Here is a 23,689-nt window from a genome sequence, read left to right as displayed (position 1 = left end):
CGTTTTTCGCTTCAGGACCAGTACCCGCTACCCAAGGCAGACGACCTATTTGCGACCCTGGCTGGAGGGAAGACGTTTACCAAGCTGGACCTGACCTCGGCTTACATGACGCAGGAGCTGGAGGAGTCTTCGAAAGGCCTCACCTGCATCAACACGCACAAAGGTCTGTTTATCTATAACAGATGCCCTTTCCGGATTCGGTCGGCCGCCAGTAATCGTCCAATGGAACATGGAGAGCTTGCTAAAGTCGGTTCCTCGCACCGTGGTTTTCCAGGACGGCATACTGGTTACAGGTCGGGACACCATCGAACACTTGCAGAACCTGGAAGAGGTTCTTAGTCGGTTGGATCGCATGGGGCTCAGGTTGAAACACTCGAAGTGTGTTTTCCTGGCGCAGGAGGTCGAGTTCTTGGGAAGAAGAATTGCAGCAGATGGTATCAGACCCACCGATGCCAAGACGGAGGCCATCAAGAATGCACCGAGACCACAGAACGTGATGGAGCTGCGGTCGTTCCTGGGATCCCTTAACTATTTCGGTAATTTCCTACCTGGGTTAAGCACCCTGCTAGAACCCCTACATGCGCTACTGCGCAAGGGAGACGACTGGGTATGGGGGAATTCACAAGAGGCTGCCTTTAAGAAAGCCAGAAATCTGTTCAAAAAAACTGCTTGTCCTGTATAACCCTTGTAAAAGATTAGTGCTAGCTTGCGATGCGTTGTCATACGGGGTCGGGTGTGTGTTACAACAGGCTAACGAAACGGGGATTTTGCAACTGGTCGCTTATGCATCCAGGAGTTTGTCCAAGGCCGAAAGGGCCTTCAGCGTGATTGAAAAAGAGGCTCTGGCGTGCGTTTACGGGGTTAAAAAAATGCACCAGTACTTATTTGGCCTCAAGTTTGAGCTTGAAACTGACCACAAACCGCTCATATCGCTGTTCTCTGAGAGCAAAGGGATTAACACCAATGCTTCTGCCCGCATCCAAAGATGGGCGCTCACGCTGTCGGCATACAACTATGTAATCCACCACAGACCGGGCACAGAGAACTGCATAGATGTTCTCAGTCAGCTGCCATTGCCCACCACTGGGATGGAAATGGCACAGTCAGCGGACTTGCTCATGATAATGGATGCATTCGAGAATGAAAAGTCCCCAGTCACGGCCCGCCAGATTAGGACCTGGACCAGCCAGGATTCTTTACTGTCCTTGGTTTTAAAAAAAACTGTGTCCTCCATGGGAGCTGGTCCAGCGTCCCAGCAGAGATGCAGGAGGCGATTAAGCCGTTCCACAGGCGCAAAGACGAAATGTCCCTGCAGGTCGACTTTCTGTTGGGCAATCGCCTGGTCTTGCCCAAGAAAGGCAGAGATATGTTCATTTGTGAACTGCATAGCGCCCACCCAGGCATTGTAATGATGAAAGCCATAGCCAGATCCCATGTATGGTGGCCTGGCATCGACTCAGATTTAGAGTCATGCGTGCGCTAGTGTAACACTTGCTCTTAGCTGAGCAATGCATCCAGAGAGGCACCGCTAAGTTTGTGGTCGTGGCCCTCCAAACCGTCGTCGAGGATCTACGTGGACTATGCGGGCCCATTTCTAGGCAAAATATTTTTGGTTGTCGTGGACGGTTACTCAAAATGGATTGAATGTGCGATAATGTCTGTAAGCACGTCCACGGCCACTATTGAAAGCCTACGAGCCATGTTTGCCACGCACGGCCTGCCTGATGTCCTGGTCAGCGACAATGGGCCATGTTTCACCAGTGCTGAATTCAAGGAATTCATGACCCGCAATGGGATCAAGCACGTCACATCTGCCCCATTCAAGCCCGCATCCAACGGCCAGGCAGAACGGGCAGTTGACCATCAAGCAAAGCTTGAAACATGTGTCGGAAGGCTCCCTGTAGACCCGGCTGTCCCGAGTGGTGCTCAGCTACCACACCAGATCCCACTCACTCACCGGGGTTCCCGCAGCCGAGCTGCTCATGAAAAGAGCGCTCAAGACGAGGCTCTCTCTTGTTCACCCTGATCTCCATGATTACGTGGAGGGCACGCGACATCATCAAAGTGTGTACCATGACCATGCAAATTTGTCACGGGATATTGAGATCAATGATCCTGTGTTTGCACTCACTTATGGAAATGGTCCCAAATGTCTCACTGGCACGGTCACAGCCAAAGAGGGGAATAGGGTGTTTCAGGTCAAATTGGCCAATGGACTAACGTACAGAAAACATCTGGACCAAATCAAATTGCGGTTCACCAACAGCTATGAACAAACCGAAGAAGGCACTACCAACTTTGACTCTCCAACACACACACAAGTGGCAACTGACATCATGCTTGACCACGAAGCCGAACTCACCATCCCCAGCAACCCGGCAAGGCCGGTGCCCAGTAGCCCAGCGAAGAACTAACCAACTCACCCACACCAGCATTTGTACCGAGATGATCGACAAGGGAGTGAAAAGCCCCAGATCGTCTCACCTTGTAAATAAGTGTACTATTGACTTCACAGGGGAGTGATGTTATGTATTTAACCCCTTGCAACCTGTATTACACTACCACTAGAGGGCCTACCTGTTGGAGTCCCAAGGGATCCCAGCATCCCTTGGGAGCACGGTATATAAACAGGCCACCCACGAGGTACCTGCACTTTGGAGTCTCATTAAAGGAGCTAAGGTCACACTTGTTCATTGTACACAGTACTCAGCTTCATCCTTTATTATGAGCTTATCAGTTTCAAGTACAATTTATACAGGTTTTGGAGAGGAGCACCATTCCTACAAAATCCTGGATAGGTCTAATTCTATCAGCGAAGTTACATTGATTTGTCGACTCTTATCAAACAGTCTCTGAGTGGTATATACAATTGTCCATCTTCTATGGTGTTGTTCCATGACTTGCACTTTGCCACAGTATAATAGACGCCTAAACTGACCTCCTTATCTCTTCCTCAGAGACTTCTGATCAACAACTGCTGATTTTGCTGCTAAAGCATTAGAAGTTATGGATTTAGTTTAATGCGTTATACATTTGTGCTATACCTACATAAGCAAGTGTTGCATACATAGGCAATTATGCAGACCCTCCTGATACTGATAAGTTCACTACCTTCAGCATAAATCTGACCACCTATTTGCAACTCTTAGAATTTATCCCTTACACCCCTTATCGTTTAAGAAACTGTCTATTTCTGTCTTAAATTTATTCAATGTACCAGCTTCCACAGCTCTCTGAGGCAGCGAATTCCACAGATTTACAACCCACGGAGAAGAAATTCCTCCTCATTTTAGTTTTAAATGGACGGCCCCTTATTCTAAGATCATGCCCTCTAATTCTAGTCTCCCCCATCAATGGAAACATCCTCTCTGCATCCACCTTGTCAAGCCTCCTCATAATCTTATACGTTTCAATAAGATCACCTCTCATTCTTCTGAATTCCAATGAGTAGAGACCCAACCTACTCAACCTTTCCTCATAAGTCAACCCCCTCATCCCCGGAATCAACCGAGTGAACCTTCTCTGAACTGCCTCCAAAGCAAATATATCGCAAATATGGAAACCAAAACTGCACGCAGTTTTCCAGGTGTGGCCTCACCAAAACCTTGTATAGCTGTAGCAAGACTTGCCTGCTTTTATACTCCATCCCCATTGCAATCAAGGCCAAGATACTATTGGCCTTTCAGATCACTTGCTGTACCTGCATACTATCCTTTTGTGTTTCATGCACAAGTACCCTCAGGTCCCGCTGTACTGCGGCACTTTGCAATCTTTCTCGATTTAAATAATAACTTGCTCTTTGATTTTTTTCTACCAAAGTACATGACCTCATACTTTCCGACATTATACTCCATCTGCCAAATTTTTGCCCACTCACTGAGCCTGTTGCATATTTTGCATATTTTTGTGTCCTCCTCACACATTGCTTTTCCTCCCATCTTTGGCTACGTTACACTCAGTCCCTTCTTCCAAGTCGTTAATATAGATTGTAAATAGTTGGGGTCCCAGAACCTTTCTGTTCTGGTATCAGTCAAGTAAATCTTTTTTTGCACCTTCCCCTGTGCCTGTATATCCTTTTTATAATATGGAGACAGAACTGTTCACAGTACTCCAAGCGTAGTCTAACCAAGGTTCTATACAAGTTTAACATAACTTCTTTGCTTTTTAATTCTCTCCGTTTAGAAATGAATCTCAATGCTTTGTTTGCTTTTTTTTTATATAGAAACATAGAAAATAGGTGCAGGATTAGGCAATGCGGCCCTTCGAACCTACACCACCATTCAATATGATCATGGCTGATCATGCACTTCAGTACCCCATTCCTGCTTTCTCTCCATACTCCTTGATCCCTTTAGCCATAAGGGCTACATCTAACTCCCTTTTGAATAGATCTAACGAACTGGCTCCAATAACTTTCTGTGGTAGAGAATTCCACATGCTCACAACTCTGAGTGAAGAAGTTTCTCCTCATCTCGGTCCTAAATGGCTTACCCCATATCCTTAGACTGTGACCCCTGGTTTTGGACTTCCACAACTTTGGGAACATTCTTCCTGCATCTATGCTGTCCAATCCCGTCAGAATTTTATATGCTTCTATGAGATCCCCTCTCATTCTTCTAAACTCCAGTGAATACAGGCCCAGTCGATCCAGTCTCTCCTCATATGTCAGTCCTGCCATCCCGGGAATCAGTCTAGTGAACCTTCACTGCACTCCCTCAATAGCATGAATGTCCTTCTTCAGATTAGGAGACCAAAACTGTACACAATATTCAAGATGTGGCCTCACCAATGCCCTGTACAACTGCAGTAAGACCTCCCTGCTCCTCTACTCAAATCCTCTCGCTATGAAGGCCAACATGCCATTTGTCTTTTTCACCGCCTGCTGTACCTGTATGCCAACTTTAAATGACTAATGTACCATGACACCCAGGTCTCGTTGCACCTCCCCTTTTACTAATCTGTCACTATTCAGATAATAATCTGCCTTCCTGTTTTTACCACCAATGTGGATAACCTCACATTTATCTACATTATACCGCATCTGCCATGTATTTTGCCCATGCACGTAACCTGTCCAAGTCACCCTGCAGTCTCTTAGCATCATGCTCACAGCTCACACTGCCACCCAGCTTAGTGTCATCTGCAAACTTGGAGATATTACATTCAATTCCTTCATCTAAATCATTAATGTATATTGTAAATAGTTGGGGTCCCAGCAGTGAACCTTGCGGTACCCCACTAGTCACTGCCTGCCATTCTGAAAAGGACCCATTTATTCCTACTCTTTGTTTCCTGTCTGCCAACCAATTCTCTATCCACGTCAATACATTACCCCCAATACCATGTGCTTTAATATTGCACTCTAATCTCTTGTGTGGGACCTTGTCAAAAGCCTTTTGACAGTCCAAATACACCACATCCACTAGTTCTCCCTTGTCCACTCTCTACTAGTTACATCCTCAAAAAATTCTGGAAGATTTGTCAAGCATGATTTCCCTTTCATAAATCCATGCTGACTTGGACCGATTCTGTCACTGCTTTCCAAATGTGCTGCTATTACATCTTTAATAATTGATTCCAACATTTTCTCCACCACCGATGTCGGGCTAACCGGTCCATAATTCCCTGCTTTCTCTCTTCCTCCTTTTTTAAAAAGTGGAGTTACATTAGCTACCCTCCAGTCTATGGGAACTGATCCTGATTCTCTAGAATGTTGGAAAATGACCACCAATGCATCCACTATTTCTAGGGCCACTTCCTTAAGTACTCTGGAATGCAGACTATCAGGCCCTGGGGATTTATCGGCCTTCAATCCCATCAATTTTCCAAATACAATTTGCTGACTAATAAGGATTTCCTCCTTCTCGCTAGACCCTTGGTATTTCCGGAAGGTTATTTGTGTCTTCCTTAGTGAAGACAGAACCTGCCAACCTGCCTTATCAACCTGTGTCGCTACTTTTAGTGATTTGTTTATCGATATCCCTGGATCCCACTGTTCCTCAACCCCCTTTCGACACTGAGAGGCCAAAATTGGCATCCTGCATGCCTGCCGTTAGCCTCTAGGGGGTGCTAATGAGGCGCAAATGGTTTTTCGCCTGGGCGAGAACAGCACCCCTCCATGGAATTGGGCTGGGGTTTTGCGGAGGTTTTAGTGCTTCGCTCCTGCCAGCATTAACTTGCTCGGCTGCGTCATTGCCGTGTGCAGCACCCCGTTACTGTCCTGAAAGAGAAATTTGCCCGTACCTCCTCATTTACTGCCTGACGGTGACAACGACAGCTTCAGCTGTCATGTTGCAGTCAGGAGTTTGTTGGATGAACATTATTTAAAGGCGCCTTCTTTACCAACAATTTTTGTCGGCCATTGTTCTGTGCAGCTTGCAAATATATAGGCAGAGTGTCTGGTCGACAGATTTCAGCGATTTTCACTTCAAGGACTGTTCTGCCTCCTAACTATACCCTTATATCATTGAGGGCAGATTTGAAACCACAACATTTATATCGTTTCATGGGGTATGTGTTAGCACTCGACCTCCTGCTCCAACATCACCATTGGAGGTTACTTAGGCGTAGACAAATGGAGAGAGAAAGGCAGGGAGCAGGACAAGGAGATTGACAGGGAGCACGTCTGAGAGAAAGGCAGCAAACTGTGGCCAGAAGGAGAAAGCCCAACAGGGATGGCAACAGGAGACCTTACCGTCCCAGGGTATACTGGCAGCAGTTCTACATCAATTTCACTGAGGTACAGTGTGTTCGAAGGCTGCGCTTCAGCAAGGACGTGGTCACAGAGTTCTGCCATCTGCTGCAACCAGACCTCGAGCCTCAGACCAGGACGAGGACGACGTTCTCAGCGGCAGCCAAGGTCACCATCGCGCTCAATTTCTATGCCAATGGATCCTTCCAAGGTGTGACAGGAGACCCCAATTTGTTGTCCATCGCTCCATCCGCAAGGTCACAGATGCTCTGTACAGAAGGAGAAGGGAATACATTTCCTTCCCAATGACCAGAGAGAAACAGCACAAGCGTGCATGTGGCTTCATCAGGATAGCAGGCTTCCCCATGGTGCAGGGTGTCATTGACTGCATCCACGTCGCTCTGCGGGCACCGCATCACATTGCTGAGGTCTTGCGCAACCGCAAATACTACAACTCACAGACTGTCCAGCTGATGTGCAACCTCACATGCAGAATCCTCACCGTCAATGCCCGCTATCCTGGCAGCAGCCACGATGCCCTTCATCCTGCATCAGACTTGTGTGCCAGATCTCTTCCAGCCACCACATCACGCTCGTGGCTGGCTAGTTGTCGTGGTACATATAGGTACCAACGATATAGGTAGAAAACGGGATGAGGTCCTACAAGACGAATTTAGGGAGCTAGGAGCTAAATTAAAAAGTAGAACCTCAAAAGTAGTAATCTCAGTGCTAGTCAGAGTAGGAATCGCAGGCTAGCTCAGATGAATACGTGGCTTGAGGAGTGGTGCAGAAGGGAGGGATTCAAATTCCTGGGACATTGGAACCGGTTCTGGGGGAGGTGGGACCAGTACAAACCGGATAGTCTACACCTGGGCAGGACTGGAACCAATGCCCTGGGGGAGTGTTTGCTAGTGCTGTTGGGGAGGAGTTAAACTAATATGGCAGGGGGATGGGAACCTATGCAGGGAGACAGAGGGAAGTAGAATGGGGGCAGAAGCAAAAGATAGAAAGAAGAAAAGTAAAAGTGGAGGGCAGAGAAACCTAAGGCAAAAAGCAAAAAGGGCCAAATTACAGCAAAATTCTAAAGGGGCAAAGTGTATTAAAAAGACAAGCCTGAAGGCTCTGTGCCTCAATGCGAGGAGTATTTGGAATAAGGTGGACGAATTAACTGCGCAGATAGCAGTAAACATATATGATATTGGCATCCCGGAGACATGGCTCCAGGATGACCAAGGCTGGGAACTCAACATCCAGGGGTATTCAACATTTAGGAAGGATAGACAGAAAGGAGGTGGGGTGACGTTGCTGGTTAAAGAGGAAATTAATGCAATAGTAAGAAAGGACATTAGCTTAGATGATGTGGAATCTGTATGGGTGGAGCTACGGAATACCAAAGGGCAGAAAACGCTAGTGGGCGTTGTGTACAGACCAGCAAACAGTAGTAGTGAGGTTGGGGACAGCATGAAACAAGAAATTAGGGATGCGTGCAATAAAGGTACAGCAGTTATCATTGGCGACTTTAATCTACATATTGATTGGGCTAACCAAACTGGTAGCAATGCAAAGGAGGATGATTTCCTGGAGTGTATTAGGGATGGTTTTCTCGACCAATATGTCGAGGAACCAATTAGAGGGCTGCCCATCTTAGACTGGGTGATGAGTAATGAGAAAGGACTAATTAACAACCTTGTTGTGCGAGGCCTCTTCGGGAAGAGTGACCGTAATATGGTAGAATCCTTTATTAAGATGGAGAGTGACACAGTTAATTCAGAGACTAGGGTCCTGAACTTAAGGAAAGGTAACTTTGATGGTATGAGACGTGAATTGGCTAAAGTAGACTGGCAAGTGATACTTGGAAGGTTGACGGTGGAGAGGCAATGGCAAACATTTAAAGATCACATGGATGAATTTCAACAATTGTACATCCCTGTCTGGAGTAAAAATAAAACGGGGAAGGTGGCTCAATCGTGGCTAACAAGTGAAATTAAGGATAGCGTTAAATCCAAGGAAGAGGCATATAAATTGGCCAGAAAAAGCAGCAAACCTGAGAACTGGGAGAATTTTGTAATACAGCAGAGGAGGACAAATGGTTTAATTAGGAGGGGGAAAATAGAGTATGAGAGGAAGCTTGCTGGGAACATAAAAACTGACTGCAAAAGCTTCTATAGATATGTGAAGAGAAAAAGATTAGTGAAGACAAACGTAGGTCCCTTGCAGTCAGACTCAGGTGAATTTATAATGGGGAACAAAGAAATGGCGGCCCAGTTAAACAAATACTTTGGTTCTGTCTTCACGAAGAAAGACACAAATAACCTTCTGGAAATACTAGGGGACCGAGGGTCTAGTGAGAAGGAGGAACTGAAGGAAATCCTTATTAGGTGGGAAATGGCGTTAGGGAAATTGATGGGATTGAAGGGCGATAAATCACCGGGGCCTGATAATCTGCATCCCAGTGTACTTCAGGAAGTAGCCCTAGAAATAGTGGATGCATTGGTGATTATTTTCCAACAGTCTATCGACTCTGGATCGGTTCCTATGGACTGGAGGGTAGCTAATGTAACACCACTTTTTAAGAAAGGAGGGAGAGAGAAAATGTGTAATTATAGACTGGTTAGCCTGACATCAGTAGTGGGGAAAATGTTGGAATCAATTATTAAAGATGAAATAACAGCACATTTGGAAAGCCATGACGGGATCGGTCCAAGTCAGCATTGATTTATGAAAGGGAAATTCTGCTTGATAAATCTTCTAGAAATTTTTGAGGATGTAACAAGTACATTGGACAAGGGAGAACCAGTGGATACGGTGTATTTGGACTTTCAAAAGGCTTTTGACAAGGTCCCACAGAAGAGATTGGTGTGCAGAATTAAAGCACATGGTATTGGGGGTAATGTACTGACGTGGATAGACAATTGGTTGGCAGACAGGAAGCAGAGAGTCGGGATAAACGAGTCCTTTTCAGAATGGCAGGCAGTGAGTAGTGGGGTGCTGCAGGGCTCAGTGCTGAGACCCCAGCGATTTACACTATACATTAATGATTTGGATGAGGGAATTGAGTGTAATGTCTCCAAGTTTGCAGATGACACTAAGCTAGGTGGCGGTGTGAGCTGTGAGGAGGATGCTAAAAGGCTGCAGGGTGACTTTGACAGGCTAGGTGAGTGGGCAAACACGTGGCAGATGCAGTATAATGTGGATAAATGTGAGGTTATCCACTTTGATGGTAAAAACACGAAGGCAGAATATTATCTGAATGGTGGCAGATTAGGAAACAGGGAGGTGCAACAAGACCTGGGTGTCATGGCACATCAGTCATTGAAAGTTGGCATGCAGGTACAGCAGGCGGTGAAGAAGGCAAATGGTATGTTGACCTTCATAGCTAGGAGGTTTGAATATAGGAGCAGGGAAGTCTTACTGCAGTTGTGCAGGGCCTTATCGAGGCCTCACCTGGAATAGTGTGTTCAGTTTTGGTCTCCTAATCTGAGAAAGGACGTTCTTGCTATTGAGGGATGCAGCAAAGGTTCACCAGACTGATTCCCGGGATGGTAGGACTGACATATGAGGAGAGACTGGATCGACTGGGCCTGTATTCACTGGAGTTTAGAAGGATGAGAGGGGATCTCATAGAAACATATAAAATTCTGACGGAACTGGACAGGTTAGATGCAGGAAGAATGTTCCCGATATTGGGGAAGTCCAGAACCAGGGGACATAGTCGAAGGATAAGGGGTAAGCCACTTAGGACTGAGATGAGAAGAAAATTCTTCACTCAGAGAGTTGTTAACCTGTGGAATTCCCTACCGCAGAGAGTTGCTGATGCCAGTTGATTGGATATATTCAAGAGGGAGTTAGAAATGGTCCTTACGGCTAAAGGGATCAAGGGGTATTGAGAGAAAGCAGGAAAGGGATACTGAGGTGAATGATTAGCCATGATCTTATTGAATGGTGGTGCAGCCTCGAAGGGCCGAATGGCCCACTCCTGCACCTGTTTTCTATGTTTCTACTCGGAGACGAGGGCTATCTGCTCTCCACCTGGCTCATGACTCCCCTCTGCAACCCCAACGCTCCTGCCCAGCACTCATATAATGAGAGCCACGCTGCCACCAGGAACATCATTGAGCAGACCATTAGAGTGCTCAAGCAACGGTTCCGCTGCCTTGACTGCTCGGGAGGAGTCCTCCAGCACTCACCAGAGCTGGTCTCTCTATTCATCATCGTCTGCTGTATGCTGCGCAACCTCGCCATCATGAAGGTACGGCCATTGCCACAAGGCAAAGTGTCACCACCCGAGGAGGAGGACGAGGAGCAGGAGCAGAAACACCAGCGGCGGAGGAGGAGGCAGCCAGTCAGTTGTGATTCTGCAAGTGTGGTCCGTGACCGTCTCATCAGTCTTGGGTTCCAGTGAATTCCATCCCACTTCCCGGTTCCTCTGGATGTCCCCATCACCACATCAATTTGCCCTTTCATATCAAAGCCCCAAAACTGAAATGAGAGACAACAGCAGAGATGGAACATTCCAGTCAAAATTTATATCACAACAATAAATGGCTTCACAATGTATTTAATAATCACCCTTGTGCATTTCCTTATATCCCCTCTTTGCTTTAACTATTCTAGTGCACCTCCGCAGTGTGTCCCCTCTGGCCGCAGCATGGTTGGTGGAAGGCATCTGTGTGTTAGGGCCAGAGACTATAGATGGCCTTGCAGGATGCCCTTGACCAGTTCTGGGATGGAATGCCTGGCTGTCGGCTGCACCACCTCAGGCTGGGTGGTGACGGTCTGGGCTTGTTGGGTGACAGGCAGCGACAAGTGTTATGGCGGAGTAGCAGTGGTGGGCTCAGGAATTCTGTCATCGTGAGAGAGGACTACAAGTTCCCACTGCACTGACCCACTGCCACTCCCCGGGGCAGCACCTCAGCATCCCCACCAATCTGCTATAGCACAGTTTGCTGGGCAGCTGCGACACCATGAGATCCTTGGTGGACTGTGGTGGACCCAGCGGCGATGGCAGCAGTCAAAGCACGTGTGACATCCAGCTGAGGCAGCACGAGAGCAGTCATATGGCACCAACCATGCTCTGCATCACGGCACCAACCATGCTCTGCATCACAGCACCAAGATGTTGCGTTGCTTCCGCCTGTGCTGCAATGGAAGCTGCCACATCGCCCATGACGTGCATTATGACGTCTGGATCCGCACGGTCTCTATGGGAGTCCACTATCGTTTGCAGAATGGCAACGAAAAGCATGTATTGGTGAAATCTTGAGATGAAGAGATGGACTAAAATCAAAATGTATCATTATTTGGTATCACCTTTTGTTTGCAAACGCTGAAACTTGAATTATTATAATTTCAAATGGAGTGGATTTGAATTGCTGTATTAGATATTTAAAAAGTCTAATTTTACATGTTTTGCCAGTATTCTGCCTGATGCTCTTATTATGTTACAAAAGAAAATTTAGAGGTGTTTTGCTAACACTCTGCTCCTTTTTCTCACTTTCAGGCTGAGAAGTGCCAGATTGAAAAGTTATTTGAAAGAAATATGTGAACGGGAAAGGAAAGCTCAACTTCGCAACCATCAGTTGCTTAAGGATTTTGAGAGCATTGAAGCCCAGGTCGCAGCATTAACATTAGGTTCAGACACACTGAAACAAATGAAGGTAGAAATTATTAACTACTAATCCATTTGTTTACATTTTAATAGATTAAAATTTTAGTATTTAATTATGCAGAACGTAATGAATACTGAAGAGTGATTGCAAGCCAGAATTTCATCACAGATTTCAGAGGAAATTACAAACCAGAAGAGTAGTTTATAATCTTTGTATGACCTGCACATCAAGATTAGAGCCTCAAAACCACTTCCATGTATATATATATATTTTTTAAGTTAAATATCCATCTATCCTATGGGGTAGTGTCATTATGATTTTGGCAGATGCTCCAAGTAGTTCTGATATATGCCATTAAAGATTGTGAATTATTATGTTTGTTGAGTGACCTTGGGCCCAAGTTTCCACATGATTTGCGCCTGATTTTTAGGAGCAACTGGTGGAGAACGGACTATCTTAGAAATCGCAATTCTCCACATTTTTTTTTCTGCAGTTCTAGTCAGGTAGAACAGTTCCACTTTGGAACAGAATTTATTCTTCAAAAGGGTGCGTGTCCGGCCACTGACGCCTGATTTCAAAGTTTCCACAGTGAAAACGTACTCCAAACTAACTTAGAATGGAGCAAGTGAAGATTTTTGTAGAACTGAAAAAACCTGTTCTACACATTAAAAAATCAGGCGCAGGTTACAAATTAGGCGTCCAGAACGAGGTGGAGGGGGGAGGGGCGGGGGGGAAGGGAAGTCATTAAATTCTATAATAAATCGTTATTTATACTTATACAAATATTATACAAATAAATCCAACATGAATAAACATTTATAAGCAAAGAAAAGATTAAATAAACCATCTCCCTACCTGTGTGAAAGTGCTCCAAGCAGGCCTTTTGGGACCGAAGGCTGAACGGGCCGGCCCGAGACTTCGGGCAGGGCCCATCCCCAGCACCAGATTTACAGGTAGGTGGCGTTGGGTCGGGTCGGGGAGGCTCGATTCGGTTCGGGTCGGGGGAGAGAGGGAGAGAGGAGCGGGGGGAGGGGGGTGGAGGGAGGTAGCGGGGGGAGGGGGGTGGAGGGAGGTAGAGAGAGGGGGGGGAGGGAGGGAGGGAGGGAGAGAGAGGGGGGGGAGGGAGGGAGGGAGAGAGGGGGGGAGGGAGGGAGGGAGAGAGAGGGGGGGGAGGGAGGGAGAGAGGGGGGGGAGGGAGGGAGAGAGAGGGGGGCAGGGAGGGAGAGAGAGGGGGGGAGGGAGGGAGAGAGAGAGAGAGAGGGGGGTGAGGGAGGGAGGGAGAGAGGGGGGAGGGAGGGAGAGAGGGGGGAGGGAGGGAGGGAGAGAGGGGGGAGGGAGGGAGGGAGAGAGAGGGGGGAAAGGGAGGGAGAAAGGGGGTGGAGGGAGAGAGAGGGGGGGAGGGGGTGGTCGGGGAGGGGGATGTCAGGTCGGGGAGGGGGAGGTCAGGTCGGATCCAGTCCGGGGGCGGGGGGGGGGGGGGAGGGAGCGGGAGTCGGGGGTCGGGGAGGAAGCGGGAGTCGGGTCGGGTCCAGTCGGGGGAGCGGGAGCAGGAGCGCGGGTCGGGGGGGGGCGGAGCGGGAGCGGGAGTCGGGTCGGGTCCGGTCCGGGGGGGGAGCGGGAATCGGGTCGGGTCCAGTCCGGGGTGGGGGGGGGGAGCGGGTGTCGGGTCCGGTCCGGGGGGGGGGGAGGAGCGGGTGTCGGGTCCGGTCCGGAGGCCGGGGGGGTGGCGGGGGGAGCGGGTGTCGGGTCGGGTCCAGTCCGGAGGCGGGGGGGGAGCCGGTGTCGGGTCGGGGCAGGGGGGGAAAGCAGGAGCTGGCCGTGGGAGGAGTCTTATTAACGCAGCCCCAGTGAGGCCATTCGGCCAGGGCTAGGGGCTGCGTGCTTCAGGGCCCCTCCCACACAGTTCGGCGCCTGGAGCTACTGCACTTGCGCGCCCTCTGTAGCGCGCATGTGCAGAGGTCCCGGCATTGTTTTCAGCGCAGGGACCTGGCTCCGCCCCCTACAGCTCGTGCTGTGCTGCGCCGAGGGCCAGAGGACCTGCAGGGAGGTGGAGAATACGGAGGATTTTTTTAGGCGCACTTTGTGGCGCGAAAAACGGGCGTCCAGGTCGGGACTGCGCCGTTCTAGGCGCGTGTGGAAACTTGGGCCCATTGTGTGGTGGATAACCAAAAAATGAATCAGTATACAAGAAGGTGCTAATTTTGGAGATACATAAAGTTGCGAAGGTTATGTATTCTTTGCACCAACTGTATAAAAATGGTCTTGCCACCGTTTTTCTTTCATTTTGCATTTTTCAAATACACTGGGCTCAATTTTCCTCAAAGCTGTTTTTTGGCGTACTTAAAGTGTTACGCCTGTTTTTTTGGGGCCCAAGTATGTCAAAGAAAAAAATCATCCTAGTTTCCCCGTTTGAATTCTTCATTTTGGCACTGCCTAGCCTATCGTTTAGTTTTGGGGGTGGAGCCCAAGATCTGCACCAAAAAGATTGGGTTGCCACGGTAACCAGAGACATAATGTAAGCTGAGGCTGGAAAGTGAAACATACAGCCAGCTCACAGCAACCTGCACAAGCACATTACAGCAACTTACCAAGTACATTAAACATTGCAGCAACTTACCAAGTAGACTAAACATTACAGCAACTTACCTCCATTAAATTATTAAAGTGGAATGGCAACAGTCTATCTGCCCCCCCCCCCACCAACCCCGCCGAGGCCAAATGGCCTCCTCCCTCCCAGTCCCCGCTCCTATCCCTGGCCGAATGATCTCGCGATCCCTGGCCGAATGGCCTCACCCCTCCCAGTCCCCACACCTATCCCTGGCCGAATAGCCTCCCGGTCCCGGCACCTATCCCAGGCCGACTGGCCTTCTCCTTCCCGGTCCCCGCACCTAACTGTGCCCGAAAGGCTCCCCCCCACCACCTCTCCCATGCTCTCTCACCTCTCTGCTGCTGCTGTCCGGGCATCTGCCGTGCTGATTTACTTACCTATGCCGATTTTCTTAACTCATCAGAAGGTTTTTCCACAGAGGCCACATATTAAGAAGAATTGGAATAAATCGGAGCTGGCCAAACTTGCTTAACTGGCCAGAATTGGCGCGGGTGGCAGGTTACACCCCCTATGACACAAAAAAAAACTAAGCTAAAAAAATCGTAACTAATTGAGTTACGCTGGCGCACATTGATTGGGGAAACTTGTATTTTTTAACTTAGGCCAAAAAAAGTAGCGCACGCCAAAAAAATGGTGCAAATCACTGGTGAAAATTGAGCCCAATATGCTTGGAATTGAATTTGGTTTGCGTGGTGTTATTCTAAACCAAATTCAATCTTCTGGTATTCCAGGGACCAACTGAAAGATTATTTTGCTGAGTTTGTTCTTGGTGGCTAATGGATGCTGGTGATATCCTCGGTTTTAAGTTTAAAATTGGTGGAAAAGAATTCAGAGTTGAAGGATTTCTCTACTTGGATACCCCCAGATGAGGAATTCTCTCCCAGAGGAAATGTATATTGGATATTATACCAGATGGACATTTCAAGCTGGGGCATTTGCACCACCTGATTTAGATTTGTTTACTTCTGAGCCCTCCGCTTTCTAAAGTGAAATATTGTAATATCCATCTACTATTGAATAAATATTTGTGATCGTTCTCATCAAACCAGTCCTGGTGTTTCCTGGTTGAGTGACCGAGCGTCTCGTCGCAGACACTGGTTATGGTGGCCTGGAGGACAGACCAAGCGCTGTGGGCATTCTGCATCTCGGGGTCATCAAGGCACACCAGGTTAGCTGTGAGGCGCTGACGGTATATAGGGTTTGCTTAGCTGGGTCTTTAAGTGCCCTGGAATTGACTTTTTTGCGACACTGCCTCTGCTGCCCCCTCCGCTTTGGGGCTATGTTGATGTCAATGATGGATCGGATTAGGCGGTGGTCCATCCAGCAGTCGTCAGCTCCTGTCATGGCGCGGGTGATGCGCACATCCTTGCGATCCCTGGCTCGGACGATGACATAGTCGAGCAGGTGCCAGTGTTTGGAGCGAGGATGTTGCCACGGTGCCTTGTATTTGTCCCTCTGGCGGAACAAGATGTTGGTCATGACAAGTTCATGTTCTAGTCATTTTGTCAGGAGTAGGGTACCGCTGGAGTTGGCTTTCCCTATTCCCTCTCTGTCAATTACGTCTCCCCAGAGGGATGGGTCCTTGCCAACCCTGGCGTTGAAGTCACTGAGGAGGATCAGTTTGCCATTCGTGGGGGCGCGGAACAGGGATTTTTCAAGTTTGGAATAAAAGCCGTCTTTGGTCTTATTTGTTGCATCGAATGTTGGGCAGTATGCACTGATGACTGTGGCACATTGATTCCAGGATAGGGTGAGTCGAAGAGTCATGAGGCGTTCGTTAACCCCGAAGGGGGAGTCTTTGAGGCGGTCGACCAGCTTGTTTTTGATGGTGAAGCCGACTCCGTGGAGGCGGCGTTCTTTCTCTGATTTCCCTTTCCAGAAGAAGGTGTAACCTCCACCTTGTTCCTTGAGCTGGCCTTCCCTTACCCGCCAGGTCTCACTTAGGGCGGCGATGTCACTATCAAAGCGACTAAGTTCCCGGGCAACTATGGCGGTGCGGCATTCCGGCCTGTCGCTGTTGGAGTTGTCTATGAGGGTCCTGACATTCCAGGTCCCAAACTTCATGTTAGAGGAGTGGAAGATGCCTGTGCATGAGTTCTTTTAACGTGGGGTGGTTGTTGCACACCGGCTACCACACGGGCTTAGCTGAGCAAGGTCTTGATCCAGTAGCAAGGGGGTCCAAGACAACTGGAGACCAGGCTCTGCTATGTGGGCCTAGTGGTCTACGACGAGATATTGGCCGCAGACTCGATGCAGGCATTGGGAGGGTCAGTGGCCCACTGGGGTTCAGAGTGGAAGTCAGGTGGGTCACAGCCATGGTACTCACCATGTGTTGGAGGAGGAGAAGACGTCAGGTCATCAATGGGGAAGGAGAGGTTCAGTTGTCACTGAAGGAGGTGGAGAGGCCAGTTGCCGTCGTAGAAGAGAGACCCGGTCACCGTTGAGCAAATCCAAGAGCTAATAGATCGCAAGCGCAGGGCATTTCTGAGCTTTAAACAACAACCCAACTCGGGAGCAGCAAAGCAGCATGACAGACGGCTCAAGGCTGAGGTCCAACAAAAAACCCGGGACCTAAAGAACAGGTGGTGGATGGAGAAAGCACAAGAGATACAGCAGCTGGCCGACAGCCATGATGTGCGAGGATTCTTCATCGCAGTCAAGGCCACCTACGGTCCAAACACCCAAGGCCCCACCCCACTACTGGCCAAGACCGGGGAAACACTCATCAAGGACACCGAGGCAGTGAGGGCCCGCTGGAAGGAGCACTTCGAAGATCTCCTCAATCGAGACTCTGCCTTTTACTCGAGTGTTCTCGACTCCATCCTGCAGCTTGCTATCTGCCACCACCTCAGTAAAACCCCAACATTGCACGAGGTAGAAAGGCCATAAGACAGCTTAAGAACAACAAGGCTACGGGAGCGGATGGAATCCCTGCTGAGGTACTGAAGTATGATGGAGAGGCACTGTTGGCGCAAATGCATGACCTCATCGCTCTCATCTGGAGGGGGAGAGCATGCCGGGAGATCTCAGAGATGCAGTGATCGTGACCATCTTTAAAAAAGGGGACAAGTCCGACTGCGGCAACTACAGAGGAATCTCCTTGTTCTCAGCCACTGGGAAAGTCGTCGCTTGAGTCCTCCTCAAACGTCTTCTCCCTGTGGCTGAGGAGCCCCTTCCGGAGTCACAGTGCGGATTTCGTCCCCTGCGGGGCACAACGGACATGATTTTTGCAGCCTGACAGCTGCAGGAAAAATGCAGGGAACAGCACCAGCCCTTATACATAGCCGCCTTCGATCTTACAAAGGCCTTTGACTCTGTCAACCGCGAGGCTCTATGGAGCGTCCTCCTCCATTTCGGATGCCTCCAAAAGTTCAACACCATCCTTCGTCTGCTCCACGAAGACATGCAGGCCGTTACGGATCCATCACAGACCCAATCCACGTCCATACAGGGGTGAAACAGGGCTACGTCATCGCCCCAACCCTCTTCTCAATCTTCCTCGCTGCCATGTTCCACCTCACCGTTGGAGTGGAACTAAACTACAGAACCAGTGGGAACCTGTTCAACCTTCGCTGTCTCCAGGCCAAGTCCAAGACCACCCCAACCTCTCTCGTTAAGCTACAGTATACGGATGACGCCTGCGTCTGCACACACACACAGGCTGAACTCCAGGACATGGTCGACGTATTTACCGAGGCGTACGAAAGCATGGGCCTTACGCTAAACATCCATAAGACAAAGGTCCTCCACCAGCCTGTCCTCGCCGCACAGCACTACCCCCCCCCCAGTCATCAAGATCCATGACGTGGCCCTGGACAACGTGGACCATTTACCATACCTCGGGAGCTTCTTATCAACAAGGGCAGACATTGACGACGAGATTCAACCCCACTTCCAGAGCGCCAATGCTGTCTTCGGCTGCCTGAGGAAAAGAGTGTTTGAAGACCAGGCCCTCAAAACTGCCACCAAGCGCATGATCTACTGTAGTAATACCCGCCCTCCAGTATGGCTCAGAGACGTGGACCATGTACAGTAGACACCTCAAATCGCTGGAGAAATACCACCAACGATATCTCCGCATGATCCAACAAATCCCCTGGGAGGACAGATGCACCAACATTAGTGTCCTCGACCAGGCCAACATCCCCTGCATTGAAGTACTGACCACACTTGATCAGCTCCGCTGAGCAGGCCACATCGTTTGCATGCCAGACACAAGACTCCCAAAGCAAGTGCTCTACCTGGAATTCCTTCACGGCAAATGAGCTAAAGGTGGGCAGAGGAAACGTTACAAGGACACCCTCAAAGCCTCCCTGAAAAAGTGCAATATCCCCACTGACACCTCGGAGTGCCTGGCCAAAGACCGCCCTTAGTAGAGGAAGTGCATCCGGGAGGGCACTGTGCACCTCGAGTCTCATCCCCTAGAGCATGCAGAAATCAAGCGCAGTCAGCGGAAAGAGCGTGCGGCAAACCAATCCCACCCATCTATGGCAGGGACTGTGGTTCTCGTATTGGACTGTTCAGCCACCTAAGGACTCATGCTTAGAGTGGAAGCAAGTCTTCCTCGATTCTGTGGGGCTGCCTATGATGATGATGAAATATTTGTGACTCAGTAAAATGTGGTGCTCCCAGATGACTCCGTTGGTAAAGGCAACACACAGCATGGAACTGAGATAATTGGACAAGAAGGTTTCAGGTTTATTTCCTGGTTGATGCTGAATTAACTGATCTCAGCTGGTGTGTCCGTAGAATACCATAATGCCTCTTTGCCCATGTGTCAGGAAGCAGAAAAAAACCAGCCAGGGCTCCTGCTTTTGATTTCTATTTAATGACCCATGCAAGAAAGTGCATGTGTATAAACAATGGTTTTCACTTTTGAGCCCCCTGGTTAAGTGCCTTGCCAACACTCATTACCAAGGTCCGCACAGAAGAATGTCGATGGAACTGTACTCCAGCAAGAATCAACAACTTCAGGACAGGATAAAATTGGTGTTATCATTTTGTAAAATAAACTATTTATTTAAAAAAATGTGCATAGCCACAGAATAGAATTGTGACCACATCTACTCGACTCTTTATATTCAGACAACAATATCTTAGTTAGTCACAATGTTTTATAGTTAGTCACAGGGTTAGTGAAAACTTAGTGAAATAGACATCTTCAAAACCAGCATTTATGGTGTATAGCTTTTGGATCTCTGAAACAGTTTGTACAATCCATTGCACAATTCAGCGGCAGAATAAAAGTTTTCACCAGTTCTATGAAAAACTCGAAACAACCTTATTTTGGCACTTGTTTTATGAAACCCAAGTCCCATAATGGGGTTATGCTAAGCAAGCGATACTAGTTTCATATTTTATGAGATATCATTTCATTCCCCTTTGTCACTGATAAGGTGTGCATCATTTGCACTTTTGGAATTATTGTGATAATCCAGATTTCTGCGGAATGGAAGAATGCTGTAACTGCTCCATAACAGGAGAGTGGATGAGGCTGGGGAGTGGCCGGGGGGTGGGGGGGCTGGGGTGGGGGGGTGCGTGGAAGAGTTTAGTCCTCACCCCATTGATGGGCTGTACAAATCCATGGGTAAAAATGTAATTGGAAGGTTGATCCTCTTTGCTCATTACCCATGATTTGCTTGTCCAGTCCTAAAGTTTTGCACTCATTCTAATTTTTCATAGAGTCTGGACTTTATTATATTTTAGCACTTTAAAAAGTAACAATCTCTTTTTTTAGTCAAGGTCAGGCAAGCTTATACTACACTCTTGCTTTTGTTCATACGCGGGAAATGAAATGGTAACGTTTTCAGCAATTATTGAATAATAATACATTCTGTGACAAAAGTTTGAACATTGCATGTTTTCATTCAGAAGCTGAAGTTCAGAATTATCCATTAACTAACAAAATATTTTAATTATGATAGCTTGATATTTTTATTAATCAACCTTTACCTGTGAAATAATAGATAAATATCAGTGAATAAGGTGGATAATTCATTAACATTACTTCAATTTGAATAAACGACTCTCCAGTTCATATTTACCTATAGTTCTATTTGCGTGTTTGCCATTGCATTTTCTCTTGTGACATAATTTTGCAGCCTCTTTTCAACAAATGACGTAATTAAATAAGAAATGTAATAAAATGAAGGAAATCCATGTCTAGCAGCTAGAAGCAAAATTAAAATATAACTTCACAATAAACAGAACTTAATGCTATTCTGCGAATGACAAAAGTAGGGCAATGAAAAGATTAAAAAAAATTAAAGGTTAAAAAAGATTATAGGTTAAGATACCAGCGCCATAATCCAAGATACGCAACATGTTTTGTAGAAACCAACGATCTTGGTGTAAGTGGCTGAGTGCATTAACAGATTGATGTTCCATGCCAATGCACGGCAGTGATAGGATGTGGGTTCACGTCTAAAATTCGTCCCATGTTGAGTTTCTAATTGCTGTCTCATCCAAAGAGAAATAGCAAGCAACAGCAAGGTACTTTCTCACAGGGAAGAGCGGATGACGTGACCACACAATCCTGACCACCTTTATGTTCCATTAAGCATATCTTTTGTCTCCTCTTTGAGGAATGGTCTGTGCAAATCTTGCTTTGGATTTTGGGGGCCTCCAGCAAGGTTAACTGATACGTCCTTACTATACAGTATAAATGCAGACGAGGCCCATGCTTGAGAGAAGGTCAGTCTGTGACCTGTCCTTTATTCCTTAGCACTCAAGTGATGAAGGTGGGTGGAGCTTCCCCTTTTATACCTGAAGGTCCAGGTTAGGAGTGTCTCCAACCTAGTGGTCATTGTTCTCACAGTGTACAACTTAGGTCAGATTATACATGCGTTACAATGCTGGTTGAATACATGACATCACCTCCCCCCCAAAGTCTTATTGGGATCACAGGTTGAGTCTCTCTGGTGGTTTACGCTCTCTTGTAGAGCGCCTGAGTTGGGGCTCCGGTTGTTGGGTGCTGGCCTGAGTGTCTGCTGTTTGCGGTGCCTCAGGCCTATCCAGACTGCCCACAGTGATTGGATTCTCCTCCCTTTGGTTCCGGTGTTCGGTCACCTGTGGTGGAGTGAACTCTACATCATGTTCTTCCTCTGCTTCTATGGGGTTGCTGAACCTCCTTTTTGTTTGATCCACGTGTTTGAGGCAGATTTGTTCATTGGTAAGTTTAACTACCAGAATCCTATTTCCCTCTTTGGCAATCACAGTGCCTGCGAGCCATTTGGGCCCTGCAGCGTAGTTGAGGACAAAAACAGGATCATTTACATCAATACATTGCGCCCTCGCATTCCTGTCATGGTAGTCATATTGTGGCTGACGCCTGCTCTCGACAATTTCTTTCATGGTGGGGTGTATAAGGGATAGCCGGGTTTTGAGCGTCCTTTTCATTAGCAGCTCTGCGGGTGGAACTCCTATGAGCGAGTGTGGTCAGGATCTATAGGCCAACAGGAGGCGTGAAAAGCGGGTTTGTAGGGAACCCCCTTGGATTCTGAGCATCCCCTGTTTGATTATCTGCACTGCTCGTTCTGCCTGGACGTTTGAGGCCGGCTTGAACGGTGCCGTTCTGACATGGTTAATTCCATTGCCTGTCATGAAGTCCTGGAATTCAGTGCTTGTGAAGCACGGGCCATTGTCGCTGACCAAGACGTCCGGTAAACCGTGGGCGGCGAACATTGCCCGTAGACTTTCTACCGTGACAGAGACTGTGCTTGAATTTAAAATGACACACTCGATCCATTTGGAGTAGGCGTCTACTACAACCAAAAACATTTTTCCCATGAAAGGACCTGCGTAGTCCACATGGATGCGTGACCAAGGCTTGGCGGGCCATGGCCAGGGGCTAAGGGGGGCTTCCCTGGGCGCATTACCCAGCTGGGCACACGTGTTGCACCTGCGAACACAAAGTTCCAGATCTGCGTCTATCCCTGGCCACCAAACGTGTGACCTGGCAATTGCCTTCATCATGACAATGCCCGGGTGCTCATTGTGGAGTTCTCTGATTACCACCTCTCTGCCCATCTGGGGCATGACTACGCGGTTTCCCCACAGTCGGCAATCGGCCTGAATCGAGAGTTCATTCCTGCGCCTGTGAAATGGTTTAAATTCCTCAGGGCATGCCCTGTACGTGGCTGCCCAGTCCCCATTCAGGACACATTTCTTGACTAGAGACAATATCGGGTCTCTATTTGTCCAGACTTTATTCTGATGGGCTGTCACCGGTGAGCCTTCGCTTCCGAAAGCTTCAATAGCCATGACCATCTCAGCAGCATGCTCGGTAGCCCCCTCAGTGGTGGCTAGTGGGAGCCTGCTGAGTGCATCGGCGCAGTTTTCGGTGCCCAGTCTGTGCCGAATTGTATAGTCATAAGCGGCTAATGTGAGTGCCCACCTCTGTATGCGGGCCGATGCGTTTGCATTTATGGCCTTGTTGTTGGCCAAAAGGGACATTAGGGGTTTGTGATCTGTCTCCAGCTCAAATTTCCTGCCAAACAGGTACTGGTGCATTTTCTTTACAGCATATACACATGCGCGCGCCTCCTTTTCTGCCATCCCGTAACCCCTTTCTGCCTGGGACAGACTCCTGGAGGCATAAGCTTACCGGCTGTAACTGACCCTTGGCATTGACATGCTGCAACACACACCCGACACCATAGGACGATGCATCGCACGTTAACACAAGTTTCTTACATGGGTCGTATAGTGTTAACAGAGTGTTGGAACATAACAAATTGCGTGCTGTATTAAAAGCCCTTTCCTGGCTGTCCCCCCAGACCC

At 48.2% G+C, this 23,689-nt stretch overlaps 1 protein-coding gene across 1 annotated transcript in view; it reads left to right on the top strand.

Moving 5' to 3' along the window:
* Positions 1-23,689, top strand: part of kiz (kizuna centrosomal protein) — a 279,562-nt gene that overhangs the window by 48,142 nt on the left and 207,731 nt on the right. Inside the window, exon 3 of the mRNA XM_070889889.1 lies at positions 12,192-12,348. Within this exon, the coding sequence (XP_070745990.1) occupies positions 12,192-12,348 (157 nt within the window). The remainder of the gene's footprint in view (positions 1-12,191; positions 12,349-23,689) is intronic.

Source organism: Pristiophorus japonicus, chromosome 9 (genome assembly GCF_044704955.1).
Source record: "Pristiophorus japonicus isolate sPriJap1 chromosome 9, sPriJap1.hap1, whole genome shotgun sequence".
Lineage (NCBI taxonomy): Eukaryota > Metazoa > Chordata > Chondrichthyes > Pristiophoridae > Pristiophorus > Pristiophorus japonicus.
Note: the sequence above shows the minus strand (reverse complement) of the source record. Positions and strands in the feature narration are given on the sequence as shown.